General features: G+C 44.6%; 1 protein-coding gene across 1 annotated transcript in view; it reads left to right on the forward strand.

The window, feature by feature from the left end:
* Nucleotides 1-24,675, forward strand: part of LOC120986031 (collagen alpha-1(VII) chain-like) — a 570,823-nt gene that overhangs the window by 338,140 nt on the left and 208,008 nt on the right. Inside the window, exons 83-85 of the mRNA XM_040414311.1 lie at nt 16,843-16,914; nt 19,595-19,666; nt 20,239-20,274. Of these exons, the coding sequence (XP_040270245.1) occupies nt 16,843-16,914; nt 19,595-19,666; nt 20,239-20,274 (180 nt within the window). The remainder of the gene's footprint in view (nt 1-16,842; nt 16,915-19,594; nt 19,667-20,238; nt 20,275-24,675) is intronic.

A 24,675-nucleotide genomic window follows, 5' to 3' on the forward strand; every position in this document is an offset into this window, starting at 1 on the left:
TTCCAGTCTTCAACAGTCCAATTTCGGTGAGCTCGTGCAAATTGTAGCCTCTTTTTCCTATTTGTAGTGGAGATGAGTGGTACCCGGTGGGGTCTTCTGCTGTTGTAGCCCATCCGCCTCAAGGTTGTGCGTGTTGTGGCTTCACAAATGCTTTGCTGCATACCACGGTTGTAACGAGTGGTTATTTCAGTCAACGTTGCTCTTCTATCAGCTTGAATCAGTCGGCCCATTCTCCTCTGACCTCTAGCATCCACAAGGCATTTTTGCCCACAGGACTGTCGCATACTGGATGTTTTTACCTTTTCACACCATTCTTTGTAGAGCTGGACCGCAGAGTGAAGGCAAAAGGGCCAACAAGTGCTAAGCATCTCTGGGAACTCCTTCAAGACTGTTGGAAGACCATTTCAGGGGACTACCTCTTGAAGCTCATCAAGAGAATGCTAAGAGTGTCCAAAGCAGTAATCAAAGCAAAAGGTGGCTACTTTGAAGAACCTAGAATATGACATATTTTCAGTTGTTTCACACTTGTTTGTTATGTATATAATTCCACATGTGTAAATTCATAGTTTTGATGCCTTCAGTGTGAATCTACAATTTTCATAGTCATGAAAATAAAGAAAACTCTTTGAATGAGAAGGTGTGTCCAAACTTTTGGTCTGTACTGTATATCACATCCCTCTGTGTATAAAACCTATCGATAGCACAAAGTTACCAGTCCTTAAAAGGACTTTTGTGGCCCTATGATCTAGCGTTTGGTGTCCCTAAGTTCCTAATAGCCTGTCCCTGCTCCAAAATGCAACCTCTCCCTACACTGGCAAAACACATAATGTGAAATGGCTGCCAGATCGGGTTCTGTTATAGGGTTGGGGGTGTGTCCATGTGCTGAAACGTCTCAATTGGCTGTCCTGTCCCACCTGATGGATATGTCATGGGTCAAAGTTTGGCGCAATGCAAAAGAATATGTCGCGTGAACATTGCCATATGTTCAGTGGATCGCAAACACGCAAAATTTGCGGCGAACCGCAAGGCCAAAACTATTAAAGAGTAACTATACTTTTTTTGATTTGTCATAGGGACATATCAAAAGTGTTAATTGGTGGGTCCCAGCTCTGAGACCCTCACCGATCGCTAGAACGAGGGGACAGAAACACTCAGCCAAGCGCAGCTTCACCTCTCTGCTGAGCGCAAGACTGTGGACGAACTCAATAGAAAGTCTATTGAGTTAGTCTTGTTGCTAATCCAGCTGAACCTCCTGAACCAGCCTGAACATGTGTGAGTTGTGTTAATAAGTTACATCTAGGGATGAGCGAACCCGAACTGTATAGTTCGGGTTCCTACCGAATTTTGGGGTGTCCGTGACACGGACCCGAACCCGAACATTTTCGTAAAAGTCCGTGTTCGGGTTCGGTGTTCGGCGCTTTCTTGGCGCTTTTTGAAAGGCTGCAAAGCAGCTAATCAACAAGCGTCATACTACTTGCCCCAAGAGGCCATCACAGCCTTGCCTACTATTGGCATGGCTGTGATTGGCCAGTGCAGCATCTGACCCAGCCTCTATATAAGCTTGGGTCACGTAGCGCTGCACGTCACTCTGCTGATTCAAGCATAGGGAGAGGTTGCAGCTGCGACGTTAGGGCGAGATTAGGCAGATTAACTCCTCCAAAAGACTTCATTCTGTGATCGATCTGCAGCTGTGGATCATTGAAGTGCTAATATTGACTTGCTCACTTTTTTGAGGCTGCCCAGAGCGTTTTTAGATCACTTTTTTTCTGGGGTGATCGGCGGCCATTTTGTGACTTGTGGTGCGCCAGCACAAGCTATCACCAAGTGTATTTAACCATCAATAGTGTGGTTATTTTGTGCTATATCCTACATCAGCTGCAGGCTGAGCCTGTGTCACCGAAGTGCATTTAACCATCAACAGTCTGGTTATTTTTTGGCCATATACTACATCAGCTGCAGGCTGAGCCTGTGTCACCGAAGTGCATTTAACCATCAACAGTCTGATTATTTTTTGGCCATATACTACATCTGGTGCAGGCTGAGCCTGTGTCACCCAAGTGCATTTAACCATCAACAGTGTGGTTATTTTTTGGCCATATACTACATCAGGGGCAAGTTGAGCCTGTCACCCAGCGCCTAAAAAATAGACCTGACATTTCTATTCAACCAAATCTGTACTGTTTTAGCTGGTCAAGTTATTTGTAGTGACCGGAAAAGCACACTTTTTGTTCTTCGTTGAAAAATTATTCCCAAATTTGCCATTCTCAAAATAACTAGTTTCTGCTATATGAGGCCTACTTGAAATCTATCCCAAAAAGGATATCTTACATTGAAGGTGCTGATAGTGTCATTCAGAAAAACCTAAGACACACGCTAGCGTGCAGATAGAAGTCTGATTCTGTGATTAAACCTATACCTGTCACACACCGCAAAAAAAAACAGGCCTCACATCTCTATTCAACCAAATCTGTACTGTTTTAGCTGGTCAAGTTATTTGTAGTGACCGTAAAAGCACTTTTTATTTTCTGGATTGAAAAACTATTCCCAAATTTGCCATTCTCAAAATAACTAGTTTGTGGTATTTGAGGCCTACTTGAAATCTATCCCAAAAAGGATATCTTACATTGAAGGTACTGATAGTGTCATTCAGAAAAACCTAAGACACACGCTAGCGTGCAGATAGAAGTCTGATTCTGTGATTAAACCTATACCTGTCACACAGCTCAAAAAAAAACAGGCCTCACATCTCTATTCAACCAAATCTGTACTGTTTTAGCTGGTCAAGTTATTTGTAGTGACCGTAAAAGCACACTTTTTTTTCTGGGTTGAAAAACTATTCCCAAATTTGCCATTCTCAAAATAACTAGTTTGTGGTATTTGAGGCCTACTTGAAATCTATCCCAAAAAGGATATCTTACATTGAAGGTGCTGATAGTGTCATTCAGAAAAACCTAAGACACACGCTAGCGTGCAGATAGAAGTCTGATTCTGTGATTAAACCTATACCTGTCACACAGCGCAAAAAAAACAGGCCTCACATCTCTATTCAACCAAATCTGTACTGTTTTAGCTGGTCAAGTTATTTGTAGTGACCGTAAAAGCACTTTTTATTTTCTGGATTGAAAAACTATTCCCAAATTTGCCATTCTCAAAATAACTAGTTTGTGGTATTTGAGGCCTACTTGAAATCTATCCCAAAAAGGATATCTTACATTGAAGGTACTGATAGTGTCATTCAGAAAAACCTAAGACACACGCTAGCGTGCAGATAGAAGTCTGATTCTGTGATTAAACCTATACCTGTCACACAGCGCAAAAAAAAACAGGCCTCACATCTCTATTCAACCAAATCTGTACTGTTTTAGCTGGTCAAGTTATTTGTAGTGACCGTAAAAGCACTTTTTATTTTCTGGATTGAAAAACTATTCCCAAATTTGCCATTCTCAAAATAACTAGTTTGTGGTATTTGAGGCCTACTTGAAATCTATCCCAAAAAGGATATCTTACATTGAAGGTACTGATAGTGTCATTCAGAAAAACCTAAGACACACGCTAGCGTGCAGATAGAAGTCTGATTCTGTGATTAAACCTATACCTGTCACACAGCACAAAAAAAAACAGGCCTCGCATCTCTATTCAACCAAATCTGTAAGTTATTTGTAGTGACCGTAAAAGCACACTTTTTGTTCTGGGTTGAAAAACTATTCCCAAATTTGCCATTCTCAAAATTGTGGTGAACGGGAACAATGAGGAAAACATCTAATAAGGGACGCGGACGCGGACGTGGACATGGTCGTGGTGGTGTTAGTGGACCCTCTGGTGCTGGGAGAGGACGTGGCCGTTCTGCCACAGCCACACGTCCTAGTGTACCAACTACCTCAGGTCCCAGTAGCCGCCAGAATTTACAGGGATATTTGGTGGGGCCCAATGCCGTTCTAAGGATGGTAAGGCCTGAGCAGGTACAGGCATTAGTCAATTAGGTGGCCGACAGTGCATCTAGCACGTTCACATTATCTCCCACCCAGTCTTCTGCAGAAAGCGCACAGATGGCGCATGAAAACCAAGCCCATCAGTCTGTCACATCACCCCCATGCATATCAGGGAAACTGTCTGAGCCTCAAGTTATGCAGCAGTCTCTTATGCTGTTTGAAGACTCTGCTGCCAGGGTTTCCCAAGGGCATCCACCTAGCCCTTCACCAGGGGTGAAAGAGATAGAATGCACTAACGCACAACAACTTATGTTTCCTGATGATGAGGACATGGGAATACTACCTCAGCACGTCTCTGATGATGACGAAACACAGGTGCCAACTGCTGCGTCTTTCTGCCGTGTGCAGACTGAACAGGAGGTCAGGGGTCAAGACTGGGTGGAAGACGATGCAGGGGACGATGAGGTCCTAGACCACACATGGAATGAAGGTCGTGCCACTGACTTTCAGAGTTCGGAGGAAGAGGCAGTGGTGAGACCGAGCCAACAGCGTAGCAAAAGAGGGAGCAGTGGGCAAAATCAGAACACCCGCCGCCAAGAGACTCCGCCTGCTACTGACCGCCGCCATCTGGGACCGAGCGCCCCAAAGGCAGCTTCAAGGAGTTCCCTGGCATGGCACTTCTTCAAACAATGTGCTGACGACAAGACCCGAGTGGTTTGCACGCTGTGCCATCAGAGCCTGAAGAGATGCATTAACGTTCTGCACCTTAGCACAACCTGCATGACCAGGCACCTGCATGCAAAGCATGAACTGCAGTGGAGTAAACACCTTAAAAACAAGGAAGTCACTCAGGGTCCCCCTGCTGCCTCTTCTGCTGCTGCCGCCTCGGCCTCTTCTGCTGCTGCTGCCGCCTCGGCCTCTTCCTCTGCCTCTGGAGGAACGTTGGCACCTGCCGCCCAGCAAACATGGGATGTACCACCAACACCACCACCTGCGTCACCAAGCATCTCAACCATGTCACACGGCAGCGTTCAGCTCTCCATCTCACAAACATTTGAGAGAAAGCGTAAATTCCCACCTAGCCACCCTCGATCCCTGGCCCTGAATGCCAGCATTTCTAAACTACTGGCCTATGAAATGCTGTCATTTAGGCTGGTGGACACACACAGCTTCAAACAGCTCATGTCACTTGCTGTCCCACAGTATGTTGTTCCCAGCCGCCACTACTTCGCTAAGAGAGCCGTGCCTTCCCTGCACAAACAAGTGTCCGATAAAATCAAGTGTGCACTGCGCAACGCCATTTGTGGCAAGGTCCACCTAACCACAGATACGTGGACCAGTAAGCACGGCCAGGGACGCTATATCTCCCTAACTGCACACTGGGTAAATGTAGTGGCGGCTGGGCCCCAGGCAGAGAGCTGTTTGGCGCACGTCCTTCCGCCGCCAAGGATCGCAGGGCAACATTCTTTGCCTCCTGTCTCCTCCTCCTCCTACTCAGCTTCCTCCTCCTCTTCTTCCACCTGCTCATCCAGTCAGCCACACACCTTCACCACCAACTTCAGCACAGCACGGGGTAAACGTCAGCAGGCCATTCTGAAACTCATATGTTTGGGGGACAGGCCCCACACCGCACAGGAGTTGTGGCGGGGTATAGAACAACAGACCGACGAGTGGTTGCTGCCGGTGAGCCTCAAGCCCGGCCTGGTGGTGTGCGATAATGGGCGAAATCTCGTTGCAGCTCTGGGACTAGCCGGTTTGACGCACATCCCTTGCCTGGCGCATGTGCTGAATTTGGTGGTGCAGAAGTTCATTCGCAACTACCCCGACATGTCAGAGCTGCTGCATAAAGTGCGGGCCGTCTGTTCGCGCTTCCGGCGTTAGCACCCTGCCGCTGCTCGCCTGTCTGCGCTACAGCGTAACTTCGGCCTTCCCGCTCACCGCCTCATATGCGACGTACCCACCAGGTGGAACTCCACCTTGCATATGCTGGACAGACTGTGCGAGCAGCAGCAGGCCATAGTGGAGTTTCAGCTGCAGCACGCACGGGTCAGTCGCACTGTGGATCAGACACACTTCACCACCAATGACTGGGCCTCCATGCGAGACCTGTGTGCCCTGTTGCGCTGTTTTGAGTACTCCACCAACATGGCCAGTGGCGATGACGCCGTTATCAGCGTTACAATACCACTTCTATGTCTCCTTGAGAAAACACTTAGGGCGATGATGGAAGAGGCGGTGGCCCAGGAGGAAGAGGAGGAAGAGGGGTCATTTTTAGCACTTTCAGGCCAGTCTCTTCGAAGTGACTCAGAGGGAGGTTTTTTGCAACACCAGAGGCCAGGTACAAATGTGGCCAGACAGGGCCCACTACTGGAGGACGAGGATGAGGAGGAGGTGGAGGAGGATGAGGATGAAGCATGTTCACAGTGGGGTGGCACCCAAAGCAGCTCGGGCCCATCACTGGTGCGTGGCTGGGGGGAAACACAGGACGATGACGATACGCCTCCCACAGAGGACAGCTTGTCCTTACCTCTGGGCAGCCTGGCACACATGAGCGACTACATGCTGCAGTGCCTGCGCAACGACAGCAGAGTTGCCCACATTTTAACGTGTGCGGACTACTGGGTTGCCACCCTGCTGGATCCCCGGTACAAAGACAATGTGCCCTCCTTACTTCCTACACTGGAGCGTCATAGGAAGATGCGCGAGTACAAGCGCACGTTGGTAGACGCGCTACTGAGAGCATTCCCAAATGTCACAGGGGAACCAGTGGAAGCCCAAGGCGAAGGCAGAGGAGGAGCAAGAGGTCGCCAACGCAGCTGTGTCACGCCCAGCTCCTCTGAGGGCAGGGTTAGCATGGCAGAGATGTGGAAAAGTTTTGTCAACACGCCACAGCTAAGTGCACCACCACCTGATACGGAACGTGTTAGCAGGAGGCAACATTTCACTAACATGGTGGAACAGTACCTGTGCACACCCCTCCACGTACTGACTGATGGTTCGGCCCCATTCAACTTCTGGGTCTCCAAATTGTCCACGTGGCCAGAGCTAGCCTTTTATGCCTTGGAGGTGCTGGCCTGCCCCGCGGCCAGCGTTTTGTCTGAACGTGTATTCAGCACTGCAGGGGGCGTCATTACAGACAAACGCAGCCGCCTGTCTACAGCCAATGTGGACAAGCTGACGTTCATAAAAATGAACCAGGCATGGATCCCACAGGACCTGTCCATCCCTTGTGCAGATTAGATATTAACTACCTCCCCTTAACAATATATTATTCTACTCCAGGGCACTTCCTCATTCAATACTATTTTTAATTTCATTTTACCATTATATTGCGGGGCAACCCAAAGTTGAATGAACCTCTCCTCTGTCTGGGTGTCGGGGCCTAAATGTGTGACAGTGGCCTGTTCCAGTGGTGGGTGACGTAAAGCCTGATTCTCTGCTATGACATGAAGACTTATTCTGTGCTGGCATGAAGCCAGATTCTCTGTTACGCGACCTCTCTCCTCTGCCTGGGTGCCTGGGCCTAAATATGTGACAGTGGCCTTATCCAGTGGTGGGTGACGTGAAGCCTGATTCTCTGCTATGACATGAAGACTGATTCTGCGCTGACATAAGGCCAGATTCTCTGTTACAGGACCTCTCTCCTCTGTGTGGGTGCCGGGGCCTAAATGTGTGACAGTGGCCTGTTCCAGTGGTGGGTGACGTGAAGCCTGATTCTCTGCTATGACATGAAGACTTATTCTGTGCTGACATGAAGCCATATTCTCTATTACGCGACCTCTCTCCTCTGCCTGGGTGCCTGGGCCTAAATATGTGACAGTGGCCTTATCCAGTGGTGGGTGACGTGAAGCCTGATTCTCTGCTATGACATGAAGACTGATTCTGCGCTGACATAAGGCCAGATTCTCTGTTACAGGACCTCTCTCCTCTGTGTGGGTGCCGGGGCCTAAATGTGTGACAGTGGCCTGTTCCAGTGGTGGGTGACGTGAAGCCTGATTCTCTGCTATGACATGAAGACTTATTCTGTGCTGACATGAAGCCAGATTCTCTGTTACGCAACCTCTATCCTCTGCCTGGGTGCCTGGGCCTAAATATGTGACAGTGGCCTGTTCCAGTGGTGGGTGACGTGAAGCCTGATTCTCTGCTATTACATGAAGACTTATTCTGCGCTGACATAAGGCCAGATTCTCTGTTACAGGACCTCTCTCCTCTGTCTGGGTGCCGGGGCCTAAATGTGTGACAGTGGCCTGTTCCAGTGGTGGGTGACATGAAGCCTGATTCTCTGCTATGACATGAAGACAGATTCTGCGCTGACATAAGGCCAGATTCTCTGTTACGGGACCGCTCTCCTCTGTCTGGGTGTCGGGGCCTAAATGTGTTACAGTGGCCTGTTCCAGTGGTGGGTGACGTGAAGCCTGATTCTCTGCTATGACATGAAGACTGATTCTGCGCTGACATAAGGCCAGATTCTCTGTTACGGGACCTCTTTCCTCTGCCTGGGTGCCTGGGCCTAAATGTGTGACAGTGGCCTGTTCCAGTGGTGGGTGACGTGATGCCTGATTCTCTGCTATGACATGAAGACAGATTCTGTGCTGACATAAGGCCAGATTCTCTGTTACAGGACCTCTCTCCTCTGTCTGGGTGCCGGGGCCTAAATGTGTGACAGTGGCCTGTTCCAGTGGTGGGTGACGTGAAGCCTGATTCTCTGCTATGACATGAAGACAGATTCTGCGCTGACATAAGGCCAGATTCTCTGTTACGGGACCGCTCTCCACTGTCTGGGTGCCGGGGCCTAAATGTGTGACAGTGGCCTGTTCCAGTGGTGGGTGACGTGAAGCCTGATTCTCTGCTATGACATGAAGACTGATTCTGTGCTGATATGAAGCCAGATTCTCTGCTATGGCATGAAGAGACTGATTCTGTGCTGACATGAAGCCAGATTCTTTGCTATGGCATGAAGAGACTGATTCTCTGCTGACGTGAAGCCAGATTCTCTGCTATGGGACCTCTGTCCAATTGATATTGGGTCATTTTTATTTTTTTTATTTTTATTTTAATTCATTTCCCTATCCACATTTGTTTGCAGGGGATTTACCTACATATTGCTGCCTTTTGCAGCCCTCTAGCTCTTTCCTGGGCTGTTTTACAGCCTTTTTAGTGCCCAAAAGTTCGGGTCCCCATTGACTTCAATGGGGTTCGGGTTCGGGACGAAGTTCGGTTCGGGTTCGGATCCCGAACCCGAACATTTCCGTGAAGTTCGGCCGAACTTCTCGAACCCGAACATCCAGGTGTTCGCTCAACTCTAGTTACATCTTCTGTATGCAAACACACTCATGCTCAACAGTGCAGGTTCTGTGCTGTATCAACACCCCCTAAGACTAGTTACACACAGACATCAAAGAAATACAACGGAGGTCCCAGCAGAGAACCGCCTGCCTGAGTTCTCTGGATCTGGCATAGCCAGATAGTGCCATTTGCCCACCAGATCCCTTTTACTTTAAAGGGGTTGGCCACTTATTGGCTACCAATGTGTTCGTAAGGTCACATGACTCATGTCTGGTCATATGACCCGTCATGAGCGTCCATCTTATGGACAGGACTTTTGTGTGGTCAGTGCAAAAGACTTTGTAAACAAGGGGGCATATCTTATAAAATATAGAAAATGGGGAATCATTTCAACAAAGGCTGTATTAGTAAGTGCCATATAATCATCTCACAAACACATTGTTCAACAATAACCAGAAAGTGGTCAATCCCTTTAATGGGATGCAGCAGGGATCCTGCTGCTCCTTAGCATATTTGGCAGGATTTGGATGGACAAAGACCATTCAGAGCAATTTTTGTCCAGCCAACTGCCAGCTAATATATAGTCGTGGCCAAAAGTTTTGAGAATGACACAAATATTAGTTTTCACAAAGTTTGCTGCTAAACTGCTTTTAGATCTTTGTTTCAGTTGTTTCTGTGATGTAGTGAAATATAATTACACGCACTTCATACGTTTCAAAGGCTTTTATCGACAATTACATGACATTTATGCAAACAGTCAGTATTTGCAATGTTGGCCCTTCTTTTTCAGGACCTCTGCAATTCGACTGGGCATGCTCTCAATCAACTTCTGGGCCAATTCCTGACTGATAGCAACCCATTCCTTCATAATCACTTCTTGGAGTTTGTCAGAATTAGTGGGTTTTTGTTTGTCCACCCGCCTCTTGAGGATTGACCACAAGTTCTCAATGGGATTAAGATCTGGGGAGTTACCAGGCCATGGACCCAAAATGTTAACGTTTTGGTCCCCGAGCCACTTAGTTATCACTTTTGCCTTATGGCACGGTGCTCCATCGTGCTGGAAAATGCATTGTTCTTCACCAAACTGTTGTTGGATTGTTGGAAGAAGTTGCTGTTGGAGGGTGTTTTGGTACCATTCTTTATTCATGGCTGTGTTTTTGGGCAAAATTGTGAGTGAGCCCACTCCCTTGGATGAGAAGCAAACCCACACATGAATGGTCTCAGGATGCTTTACTGTTGGCATGACACAGGACTGATGGTAGCGCTCCCCTTTTCTTCTCCGGACAAGCCTTTTTCCAGATGCCCCAAACAATCGGAAAGAGGCTTCATCAGAGAATATGACTTTGCCCCAGTCCTCAGGAGTCCATTCACCATACTTTTTGCAGAAGATCAATCTGTCCCTGATGTTTTTTTTGGAGAGAAGTGGCTTCTTTGCTGCCCTTCTTGACACCAGGCCATCTTCCAAAAGTCTTCGCCTCACTGTACGTGCAGATGCGCTCACACCTGCCTGCTGCCATTCCTGAGCAAGCTCTGCACTGGTGGCACTCCGATCCCGCAGCTGAATCCTCTTTAGGAGACAATCCTGGCACTTGCTGGACTTTATTGGACGCCCTGAAGCCTTCTTAATAAGAATTGAACCTCTTTCCTTGAAGTTCTTGATGATCCTATAAATTGTTGATTGAGCTGCAATCTCAGTAGCCACAATATCCTTGCCTGTGAAGCCATTTTTATGCAACGCAATGATGGCTGCACGCGTTTCTTTGCAGGTCACCATGGTTAACAATGGAAGAAAAATGATTTCAAGCATCACCCTCCTTTTAACATGTCAAGTCTGCCATTTTAACCCAATCAGCCTGACATAATGATCTCCAGCCTTGTGCTCGTCAACATTCTCACCTGAGTTAACAAGACGATTACTGAAATGATCTCAGCAGGTCCTTTAATGACAGCAATGAAATGCAGTGGAAAGTTTTTTTTGGGGATTAAGTTAATTTTCATGGCAAAGAAGGACTATGCAATTCATCTGATCACTCTTCATAACATTCTGGAGTATATGCAAATTGCTATTATAAAAACTTAAGCAGCAACTTTTCCAATTTCCAATATTTATGTAATTCTCAAAACTTTTGGCCACGACTGTACAGTGGAGCAGCCAAATCCTGAACACATTCCATTATAGTCAATAGGGTCTGGCAGGCACGCAGCAGTAAATGGCTATGCCAATTTTTTTTTACATGTTTGAAAGTAGCCTTAGGCCTTCCCTAGTGGTACTGTGCACAATGTCATAAAGATAGAAAAAACATATCAGTACCACAACAGTCACTGATACCACAACCGGTACCACAACAGAATGCTGTAATACTACTATCTTTTTGTAGGTACAGCTATATTCTGTGACATAGCTACTGTATTTTTCGCCCTATAAGACGCACTTTCCCCCCCAAAAGTGGGGGGAAAATAGCAGTGCGTCTTATGGGGCGAATGCTGCTGATTTTGCTGAATTTTCAATGATACACCCGCCGCGCGGTATCAGCTGTGAGGGAGAAGGGGCTGGGGGCCGGCATCTGCTTTTATAATGACAGCGGGGCCCGTGCAGTGACTGTATTCTACTACACGGGCCCCGCTCACTGTATAATCATATCTGTAATAGTTAATTATGTATATACCGGTAATCGCATAATCAGCGCCTGTATTACTTACAACTACAAGCGCTCGGTAGGTAGCAGAGAGGAGGGAGGAGGCAGGCCGGGAGGACGGGCGCTGGCAGTGTGAGTCACTACGTCACGCGCCTGCGCCGCCCACTTTATTAATGAAGCAGGTGGCGTGGGCGCATGACGTAGTGACTCACACTGCCAGCGCCCATCCTCCCGGCCTGCCTCCTCCCTCCTCTCTGCTACCTACCGAGTGCTTGTAGTTGTAAGTAAAACAGGCGCTGATTATGCGATTACCGGTATATACATAATTAACTATTACAGATACAATTATACAGTGAGCGGGGCCCGTGTAGTAGAATACAGTCACTGCACGGGCCCCGCTGTAATTATAAAAGCCCCTGTATTGAGGGTCATTCACCTCAGGGACACTGTTATGGAGGGGATCTGTGGATGACACATAGCATAAGATGCTATATATGTGTCATCCACAGATTCCCCCCATAACTGTCATACACAGATCCCCATAACAGTGCTATTCAGAGACCCCAATAAGAGCCACCCACAGATCCCCCATAAGTGTCACCCACAGATGCCCCATAAGTGTCACCCGCAGATCCCCCATAAGTGTCACCCACAGATCCCCCATAAGTGTCACCCACAGATCCCCCATAACAGTGCGTCACCCACAGATCCCCCATATCAGTGCGTCACCCACAGATCCCCATAACAGTGCGTTAACCACAGATCCCCCTTAACAGTTCGCCATCCACAGATCCCCCATAACAGTGCGCCATCCACAGACCACAATTAGTTCAAAACCCACCAAAAGCAAACCTATTGGTTAAAATTTTTTTTTTTCTTATTTTCCTCCTCAAAAACCTAGGTGCGTCTTATGGGCCGGTGCGTCTTATAGGGCGAAAAATACGGTAAATGGTTATTTATTTAACTATTTAAATATGTTTTGTGTATAGGTAGGTTTAGATTATTAAATGATTAATAAAAGTATAAGTGGATATTTAAGCGTAGTCTGGAATGGTATATATATGCTTGACAAAGGGGCATTGTCCCTGAAATGGGCGCACGGAGTGCTGGATCCCCCTCCAGTGCTCCTGACTAAAAAAAAAATATCAAGGAGCAATTGGCTCCTAACCTAAAAAATTTAGGAGCCAAATTACATTTTTAGTCGCCAAATTTAAAATACATATAATTACGGTATAATTTAAAAAAACATCTTACCTAGAGTTGTCACGATACCAAAATTTTGATTAGATTTCCATACCATAAAAAAGTATTGCGATATTCAATACCGTGCGAAAAAAATAAAACACAAAAAAAGCTGCATGCATTCCGCATTTTATGGAACATCTGGACCATAATAGAACAGTCCGATCCTAATTTTTGTCGGTGCAAGGAAAATAAAATGGCGAATTACACGTTTTTTATTTTTTTTCTGATATGGTGTTCACCGCATAGGAGATATTTTAAATATTTTAATAAAATTCGATACCCAAACAATAGAACTACGGCTCCAATTATAAGTACAAAAATTCTCTTTATTAAATAAACACAATCACATTGTCATAAAAACAGCAGTAAACAGGTATGTTGTAGTGAGGAAAGACCCGAGGAGGACCGGGGGATCGACACACATGGGTTCACATAAATTAGTAAGGAGCGTCGCAATAAAGCCAGAAAAAGAAAAGAAAAAGTAACTGGATGGTTGGATCCAATGGGAAATATACATAGGCAGTGTTGAAATAAAGACAAGCTCAGAAAAAGTACCCAATATTAGTGCGCCGGTCCCTCAGTCTCCTTGTCCCAACGCTATTTCGCCAGCAACCTGTACTTATAATTGGAGCCGTAGCTCTATTGTTTGGGTATCGAATTTTGTAAAATGTGTTAGGGCTCCTTTCACTTTATTACTACCCGGTGTATTTAATTGGTGGGTAAATATTTTAATAGGTCACACTTTTTCGGGCGCAGCGATATGTAATATGTTTATTTTTTTTATTGTTTATATATTTTATATGTAAAATTGGGAAAGGGGGCGATTTAAACTTTTAGTATTTTGGTGTTTTGTTTTTTTACTTTTTATTTAATAACTATTAGCCCCCTTAGGGGCTAGAACCTGGGATCTTTTTATCCCTTGTTCTATTTACCATGATAGAGCTCTATTAGGGTGAATAGAATTTTACACTCTCCCTGCTGCCCTGTGCATAGTACACACAGCAGCAGGGAGGTTACCATGGCAATCACGTGATTACACTGCTGGGGCTCCAACCAGAAGCTGCCACTGCCACCAATGAGGAGGAGGGGACCCTGTAGCAACTGCCACCAATGATTATAATAGTTATAATACTGGGGGGGGGGTTGGGGGCGCACTGTGCCACCAATGATTATACTTTATAATACTGGGGTTGGGTGGGGGCGCACTGTGCCACCAATGAATGTAGTTTATGCCTGAATACAAACCCAGGCTGCTGGTGCTTGCCATATCCCATACCCGGCCTCTTTGACTGCGCGCTGCGATCCGCCGCAATTAACCCCTCAGTCATAGAGGCTGTGTGTCGGGTATGGGATATTGCAGGCACCCGCCACCTGCGTTTGTATTCAGGCATAAACTATATTCATTGGTGGCGCAGTGGCCACAGCCCCTCCCCTCCTCCTCCCTGCTATCAGTCCATTGTGTCACGAGTTGGAGGTCCCAAACAGAAACCACAGCGTCATCAAGAAATAAACGGAAATCAGGTACAGACACATAAGAGTTTATTGCACAAACAAAAACATAAAAGGCAGCACAGAGAAAACATGAGCTCTATGTACCGTCAGCACAGTGGGAGAAAACCCCCACTGCGCCACTGTCTAGTAATACTCCAGAGGGGCGTGACTAAGCAACTCCTGGTGTTCACTAGAGCCCTAGATGGTAGGGATAGACTTTGCCACAGGAAGTTGCCAAGGTCCACTCTGGAGCGTGAACTAGACAGTGACAGCAGGAACGAATGGACAACAGGTACCAGAAGGTACCGACGGCACATAGGCAAACATAACAGACAGGTAAATACAAAACAGGGCAAATAATAACACAAGCAGGAGTTCATGCAAGGGAGCAGGAGTGGCAATGAGCAGAGAAGGACTTGCTCCACCAGTAGTAAACTGCATGGCCTTGTCATGCCACTCTGCTGCAAAGGCTTGCTGAACACAGACATATGAATTCACACAAAGTAACTAAAACATAAGAGGCAGAACAGATAACAGAAAGACAGGAAAGAGGACGTTAAAGAGGACGTAAATGAACAAGTAGGGAAACCCACAGAGCACAGATGGACACGGATCCCATGGGTCAGCAGCATGGGAGAGAGAGTACAAACCAGGAGCAGGACAAGACAACACACACCAGGAGAGCTGACACAGAACTGAGGAAACCTCAGCCTTATATACAGGTTCCATGGGTGCAGCAGAGAGGCCACACCCATGGAGCAGACAGAGGATTAACTCCTAATAGGCACACAGGGGAGTTAACCCATAAAGAACCAAAAATGACACACAGGAACAGAACTTCAGCGAGGAGCGCCGAACGAGCAAGAACGAAAGGTCACAGTCAAAGGAAACGACTGTGACACATTGGTGGCAGCAGCGGCACAAGAGGTGGGACTGCCTCCTTCTCCCCTGTGCTGTTGAGGAGAACATGGCACGCACTGACAGCAGCGCTTCTTATGTCGGTTCAACTCGTGTGTGAAAGAGGCAGAGCAGCGGAGGGTCTATGCACAAATGGCGACAAGACTACAAAGCTTTGTCGCCATTTTGCAATTCTAGGTCGCATTGGCGACAATTTTGGTCGCCATCTGGAGCCCTGCCCTCTGTATCCTAGTCTCCTAGATTCAAGTTTTTTATACCAAATGTCTGAAGATTGTGAATCGTTGACTTCTAAAGATGGATTTTATGTTATGGAATTGTCAATTTCACTTTATGGAAAAAGTTTGAATTTTGTAAAAGACTTCTGTGGTACTGGTGCATTTTTTTCTATCTTTATGACATTGTATTTCAGCTTTAGGCAACTTTTTACTTTTTGCCAGTACAGTGTTGTAGCTAAACAAAGAAATCCACTCACCTGCTCCCCACCACTTGGTCCGAGAGCAGTTCTTCTCTCAGCAAAGCTTCTGGTTCCGGGCCTATACACATCTGGACAGTGGCATTTTTGACCCAAAGTTGGAATAGCCTAAAATTGCTCCTATGCATCCACAATGAAAAGTGAAGCAATCAAATAGCCTTGAAATGTTCAGTATCATTTTCTGTATATGCATATCTTCAATGCAGACTTATGTGAGTCCATGATAATGCAAACTACTGCATGCTTGTAATGCTGCAATTATAGTCTGTTTAATCTGTAGCTTACTTCTTGCTAAACAACTGTAAGAAGTAGAGGACAGATGGAAGGGTGTATAGGTGGTAACATACCTTCAGTAGCTGTCAGCCAGCCAGCTTCAGCCGAGCATGCAAGTACAGGGTGAAGTTCAGTAAGCAACTGTCTGGTGCTTCTGATGGCGGCTTATCTCCTGTTAGAACAAAAGTACCAGACCTTGAAAATCAAAATGTCTGATTCTTCTTTCCCCCTGACATCATCTTTTGGGTTATAGTTGGGAGACCCCCATACACATAAGATAGTTGCCTGGTCCTGCCAAAATCAGGGTGCATCTGGGCTTTATGACTAGAGAATCAAACAACACAGAGCTTGTTTGTAGTCTGTAAACAAGGAATTACATAGGTTTGTGGAGGACACAAAATAGTAGGAAATTTACTATCAAGACAAAGTTGCTTCATTTTTCATTGTAGATACATTAGGGCAAAAGAAAAAAATTGTTTGTAAGCGTGGGCTTAGCTTTTAAATCTACAAATAATATTGGTATTATCCATTTTTACAATATTTATAATATATGAAAAGAATGAAGTTTCAAATGCATACTTCTGTTTTGTAGGGTGTTAGGGGATATCCAGGTTTTGATGGAGATAAAGGCGAAAAAGGAGAAGATGGACCACCAGGAGAGAAAGTACAACATATGTACCCTATTTCCATGAATTTTATCTGTTCCACACTACATTGTCATATTACTTTCCTAACCTATGTCTGATAAGCCTAAACAGTTTACTGATAGTATGATATGCACCCTTAGGTGGGATTCAGATGGTCATTTTAAAAATGCTGCGGTCTTAATACATGGACAATTTTTTTAACATGCAGTGAGGTCCATATACACTGAGCAAAAATATAAACGCAACACTTTCAGTTTTGCTCCCATTTTGCATGAGCTGAACTCAAAGATTTGAAACATTTTCTACATACACAAAAGACCCATTACTCTTAAATATTGTTCACAAATCTGTCTAAATCTGTGTTAGTGAGCACTTCTCCTTTGCCGAGATAATCCATCCCACCTCACAGGTGTGACATATCAAAGTGCTGATTAGACAGCATGAATATTGCACAGGTGTGCCTTAGACTTCCCACAATAAAAGTCCACTCTGAAATGTGCAGTTTGATCACACAGCACAATGCCACAGATGTCGCAACGTTTGAGGGAGCGTGCAATTGGCATGCTGACTGCAGGAATGTCTACCAGAGCTGTTGCCCGCGCAACGAATGTTCATTTCTCTACCATAAGCCGTCTCCAAAGGCGTTTCAGAGAATTTGGCAGTGCATCCAACCGGCCTCACAACCGCAGACCACATGTAACCACGTCAGCCCAGGACCTCCACATCCAGCATGTTCACCTCCATGATTGTCTGAGACCAGCCACCCGGACAGTTGCAGACACCGTCTCAGGGAAGCTCATCTGCATGCTCATCGTCCTCAGAGGTCTGGACCTGACTGCAGTTCGTTGTCGTAACTGACTAAAGTGGGCAAATGCTCACATTCAATGGCATCTGGCACGTTGGAGAGGCGTTCTGTTCACGGATGAGTCCCGGTTTTCACTGTTCAGGGCAGATGGCAGACAGCGTGTGTGGCGTCGTTTGGGTGAGCGGTTTGCTGAAGTCAACATTGTGGATCAAGTGGCCTATGGTGGCGGTGGGGTTATGGTATGGGCAGGCGTATGTTATGGACAACGAACACAGGTGCATTTTATTGATGGCCTTTTGAATGCACAGAGATACCGTGACGAGATCCTGAGGCCCATTTTTGTCCCACTTATCCACGACCATCACCTCATGTTGCAGCATGATAATGCACGGTCCCATATTGCAAGGATCTGTACACAATTCCTGGAAGCTGAAAACATCCCAGTTCTTGCATGGCCAGCATACTCACCGGACATGTCACCAATTGAGCATGTTTGGGATGATCTAGATCGGCGTATATGACAACGTGTTCCAGTTCCTGCCAATATTCTGCAACTTCGCACAGCTATTGAAAAGGAGTGGACCAACATTCCACAGGGAACAACCAACAACCTGATCAACTCTATGCGACGGAGATGTGTTGCACTGTGTGAGGCAAATGGTGGCCACACCAGATACTGACTGGTTTTCTGCTCCCCCCCGTAAGGCAAAACTGTGTACATTTCAGAGTGGCATTTTATTGTGGGCAGTCTAAGGCAAACCTGTGCAATATTCATGCTGTCTAATCAGCACCTTGATATGCCACACCTGTGGAGGTGGGATGGATTATCTCGGCAAAAGAGAAGTGCTCACTAACACAGATTTAGACAGATTTGTGAACAATATTTGAGAGTAATGGGTCTTTTGTGTATGTAGAAAATGCTCAGTGTAGTAAGATACACAGAAGAAAACTGATTACTGTATACTGTATGTTCACTGATTTGTCTCTGTTGGATGTCCAAATAGCAGGTGCCAACAAATTCAAAATCATGATAAAGGACAAGTCACACTATGTCCAAAATACATAGGTCTGTTTTTTAATTGATGTATAGGATATTTTTAAGGATTCTCCAATAAGGAAGTGCCGTTTTTACAGAGTGCTGTAGATTTTTTTTCATTTTGAATTTGTTCATAGTGATGTCCATATGTCTGTGTAGAACAGACCGGGCAGCTGGTGGAGACAATTTTCTCCAGTGGTTTTAAGGTCCATGTTATATGAGACAGAGCCAACATATTGTATGTCCTGAGTTTCTCCAGGGGTCCCATGTGGAAAAACTGATGTTTTAATTTCATAATTGACTTTTATGGGTCCCAGTGCTGTCTGTGTGCAGTCTGTTATTCACAAGTAGCACATGGATAAAAAATATGGCTGTCTAAATCAGGCCAAACAGGTATAAGCAAGCCTACATAAACACTTCATTCAGCCAGTTTGTTGAGAATGTTGTTCGAACAGTTTAGATGTATGTAACACCAGAACCATAGGTTAAAAAAAAGACATCAATCCACCTAATTTATCCAATGTTTCTGCCATGTTGATCCAGATGAAGGCAACCCCCCCCCCCCCCCCCCTCACCACCACTACCACCACCACCACCACCATAAGGCACAAGGCGATTTTCCTCATGTAAGGGGAAAAATATATTTGCTGACTCCAAACATTGCAGTCACAATCAATGCATAGGCTGATGACCCATCTCTGGTAATCTTTTTAAATCTTAGTACAATTAACATGTATATAGTTTATATGAAAATAGATGCATTATATTTAAAAGTTTCATTCCCAAAATATGTTTAGCATTAATTTTATAATAAGACAATAGGATTGTTATTAACAGAGTCTTCGATTCTTCACAGGGTATTAAGGGTGATGATGGCTCTAAAGGATCTATGGGACTATTTGGTGCAAGGGGACCTGTGGGACAGAAGGTGTGTAGAATATAGAATGAGCATAACACTAATTAGACATTTTATGTTTTAAAAATATATTTCTACCCGAAATTAATACAATTTTGTTGGCATATTTGGATTATCATAAAACAATATCCAATTATCACAAACCATATTTCAAAATTACAGTGTATGTATCCTACTGCCATGTTGAAGGTCAAACAAAATTTTTGGTTATATATTACAAATGTGAATTCACTATGGAGCTGTAGTCTTAACCAATTATTAGGAAATTGCTTTCAAAGCAATTTCCTAACGTACATTCATTACCCCAAATTCCCTCTTACAGGAGCAGGAGTGCAAGCTTCAATCCTATGCAGCCATTCCTCCAGGAGCTAAGATTCAAAATCACCATGCATTTTCAATAATAATTTTGAATAATCTTTAAAATTGTGCTTTTAGGTCCTCACTCTATAGCGAATAATAGTTTGACAGTTATTTTGATGGAATGTATTTTAGAATAACTGAATTATGGGCTGGCTGAATAATTGTATTCCTACAGGAAGATTTTGTAGCTACTGTTACAACATATTTCTCTTTTCTCATGGTAGGGTAAACCTGGCGAACCCGGGCTTCCTGGAAATGCAGTAAGTACTTATGATGGTTTGTTTGTACATAATTCAATAGATACTAGTAGGAACAGTTTTTACTCTGTTCAGGCTTAGTAAAGTTTGCAGGTATGGTAGGACTTGTAACAGTAACATGTAACATGATTAAATAAAAAAATTAAAAAAAATACATTTTCAGCAAATAAAAGTTGTCCATTATATTTTTTCCTATATAATTTCTGTATCAGTTTCACGGGGTGTTCAAGACCTCTGCTTTCTGTAATTCAGTAGGAGCCTTCATTCATTCTACTGTGGTCATGTGATGATCACTAGTGATGAGCGGCAGGGGTCATATTAGAATTTTATAGAATATTCGTCGAATATTTGCGAATTTGAATATTCGTTATACTCTAAATTTTTTTACTCGAAAAATCGTCAATGTAATGATCGCGTAATATGCGAATATTACGCGATCAATACAGGCGTGAGTCAAAAAGAAATATATAGCACTATATTCGATATAGTGTTATATATTTGTTTTTTAGAATATTCGTAATTTTTTTCCATCTGAAGCTATGATTCCTCCCTTCTTAAGTTGCTTGTCGAGCAACTTAAGCAGGGAGGAATCCTGACTTCAGATGGAAAAATATGACGAATATTCTAAAAAACAAATATACAGCACTATATCGAATATAGTGCTATATACCGTATTTGTTTTTTAAAATATTCGTCATTGACAAATATTCTAAAAAACAAATATATAGCACTATATCGAATATATTCCTCTGTTTTTTTTTTTCTTCAATCTCTACAGTTGTTCCTTTTCGGCATACTCCTCCCCGACAAGCGTCCCCGTCACCATGGGAATGCCTGGGGGTTAGAATATACCATTGGATCTGAGTTTTCACGACCAGATCTGAGCTTTCACGATCTCACTGAGATCGTGAAAACTCAGATTCGATGGTATATTCTAACATCCAGGCGTTTCCATGGTGACGGGGATGCTTGTCGAGAAGGAGTATGCCGAAGTGGAAAAACTGTACAGATTAAAAAAAAAAAAAAAGACGAATATTCTAAAAGATGAATATATTCGATATTTTGCACCAAAGTTGTGCCACAATACTGGCATAAAATTCTGCCTCAAACTAGGCCAACCAATAGTTAGGACAAAGAAAAAAAGAGGGGGATTCCCTTTACGCCTGAAAAGTGGCATTAAAAAGTCTGTGACTAACTGCGACTTTTTTAAAAAATTGCCGCATCTCCCCTTTTTGCCTTCTTTGCCACTTTTATAAAAGGGGGTGTGGCAAGGCGATTGAAGGGGGTGTGGTTAGACGAATCGACAAATTTATCTTAATTTACACCAGTTTTCTACCATAAATGAAGACAGAAATCTGCAGCTCTGAGCTGTTATAGAAAGTAGCCTTAGTCTAAGCAATCTATAGCAGTGGTCCCCATCCTTTTTTGTGCCAGGGATTGGTTTCACACAAAACTATTTTCTCGTGGACCGTCGAGGGAGGGGGGGGGGTGTCATTCAAAAATCAGTAATTAATAAACCCCACTCTATAACTATAAGGCCTCTACTCTATAACTATAAATGATGTCTCCTCTGACTGGAGTTATTTTCTTTCCTTTTTCCACAACTTCTTTCTGTATAACTGAACAAACAGAACACAGATATTTAGTATTATTGCCTCCTTTTATGGCCCTACTTAGTAATCATCCCCATTTAGGTCCCAGTAGATATAATGCCCCCCCAAATAGTGCCTCTTTACATATAGTGCCCCCCCCAGTAGTGCCTCTCTACATATAGCGCCCCCCAGTAGTGCCTCTTTAAATATAGTGCCCCCCAGTAGTGCCTCTTTACATATAGTGCCCCCAGTAGTGCCTCTTTACATATAGTGCTTCCCCCAGTAGTACCTCTTTATATATAGTCCTCCCCCCAGTAGTGCCTCTTTATATATAGTGCCCCCCAGTAGTGCCCCTTTATATATAGTGTCCCCCAGTAGTGTCCCTTTATATATAGTGCCTATTTAGATATAATGCTTCCACCAGTAGTGCCTCTTTATATATAGTACCCCTCAGTAGGGCCTCTTTATATATAATGCTCCTCCCAGTAGTGCCTCTTTATATATAGTCCTCCCCCAGTAGTGCCTCTTTATATATAGTGCCCCCCAGTAGTGCCCCTTTATATATAGTGTCCCCCAGTAGTTTCCCTTTATATATACTGCCTATTTAGATATAATGCTCCCACCAGTAGTTCCTCTTTATATATAGTAACCCCCAGTAGGGCCTCTTTATATATAATGCTCCTCCCAGTAGTGCCTCTTTATATATAGTGCCCCCCAGTAATGCCTCTTTATATATAGTGCTTCTTTATATATAGTGACCCCAGTAGTGCCTCTTTATATATAATACTCCTCCAGTAGTGCCTCTTTATATATAGTGCCCCCCAGTGGTGCCTCTTAATATATATACAGTATAGTGCCTCCTCCTTGGTGCCCCAGTAGTGTTCACAAAGGAAAAAAAAAAAAAAAAAGAGCAAAATACTCACCTCCATCCCGCTCACTGCATTACAGTACAGGTGGTAATTAGAGATGTCGCGAAAATAAAATTTTCCGTTCGCGAACGGCGAATGCGATTTTCTGCAAATGTTCGCGAACGGGCGAACCGCCATAGACTTCAATAGGCAGGCGAATTTTAAAACCCATTTAAAACCCACAGGGACTCTTTCTAGCCACAGTAGTGATGGAAAAGTTGTTTCAAGGGGACTAACACCTGAACTGTGGCATGCCGGAGGGGGATCCATGGCAAAACTCCAATGGAGAATTACATAGTTGACGCAGAGTTGGATTTTAATCTATAAAGGGCATAAATCGCCTAACAATCCATTTTTTTTTTAACAACGTGGTTTAAACATCCAGTGTGTGTATACGATCAGGTATGATGTTGTATCGATCAGGTAGTGTAAGGGTTACGCCCGCTTCACAGACATTGACAGACCAAACTCACCTTTTAATGCACCGCAAACAGTCCATTTACCCAACCGCAAACTTCCCATTTGCACAAGGTTGAATACCAAGCTAGCCATGTCCCGTTGATGTCATTGAAGATTTCTTCCTCCACCCAGCCACGTACAACACCAAGGGTCCCCGAAAGGTGAATTAAATAGATTTTTTGAACGGGGAGATGGTTAAAAAAACGCTGGCTCCCTCCCCTTTGTTTAAATCCACGCCACGGTCACTGCATCTGCGCCGTGCAATTTACTGTCACACCCGTGAGTGGTATTTTCTGTAGTACTATTCTCATCAGTTTAATCCCTGTATGGTCCCCAATCTGGGATCCATTTATTAAATTGATTTTTCAAACGGGGAGATGGTTAAAAAAACGCTGGCTCCCTCCCCTTTGTTTGAATCCACGCCACGATCACTGCGTCTGCGCCGTGCAATTTACTGTCACACCCGATATGAGTGGTATTTTCTGTAGTTCTCTCTTCTCATCAGTTTAATCTCTGTTACGTCCCCAATCTGGGGTCCATTTATTAAATTGATTTTTCGAACGGGGAGATGGTTAAAAAAACGCTGGCTCCCTCCCCTTTGTTTAAATCCACGCCACGATCACTGCGTCTGCGCCGTGCAATTTACTGTCACACCCGATATGAGTGGTATTTTCTATAGTTCTCTCTTCTCATCAGTTTAATCTCTGTTACGTCCCCAATCTGGGGTCCATTTATTAAATTGATTTTTCGAACGGGGAGATGGTTAAAAAAAAACGCTGGCTCCCTCCCCTTTGTTTGAATCCACGCCACGGTCACTGCGTCTGCGCCGTGCAATTTACTGTCACACCCGTGAGTGGTATTTTCTGTAGTACTATTCTCATCAGTTTAATCCCTGTATGGTCCCCAATCTGGGATCCATTTATTAAATTGATTTTTCAAACGGGGAGATGGTTAAAAAAAACGCTGGCTCCTTCCCCTTTGTTTGAATCCACGCCACGGTCACTGCCTCTGCGCCGTGCAATTTACTGTCACACTCGTGAGTGGTATTTTCTGTAGTACTATTCTCATCAGTTTAATCCCTGTATGGTCCCCAATCTGGGATCCATTTATTAAATAGATTTTTCAAACGGGGAGATGGTTAAAAAAACGCTGGCTCCCTCCATTTTGTTTGAATCCACGCCACGATCACTGCGTCTGCGCCGTGCAATTTACTGTCACACCCGATATGAGTGGTATTTTCTGTAGTTCTCTCTTCTCATCAGTTTAATCTCTGTTACGACCCCCAATCTGGGGTCCATTTATTAAATGGATTTTTCGAACGGAGAGATGGTTAAAAAAAACGCTGGCTCCCTCCCCTTTGTTTGAATCCACGCCACGGTCACTGCGTCTGCGCCGTGCAATTTACTGTCACACCCGTGAGTGGTATTTTCTGTAGTTCTCTCTTC

This window comes from Bufo bufo, chromosome 1, assembly GCF_905171765.1.
Source record: "Bufo bufo chromosome 1, aBufBuf1.1, whole genome shotgun sequence".
Taxonomy (NCBI): Eukaryota; Metazoa; Chordata; class Amphibia; order Anura; family Bufonidae; genus Bufo; species Bufo bufo.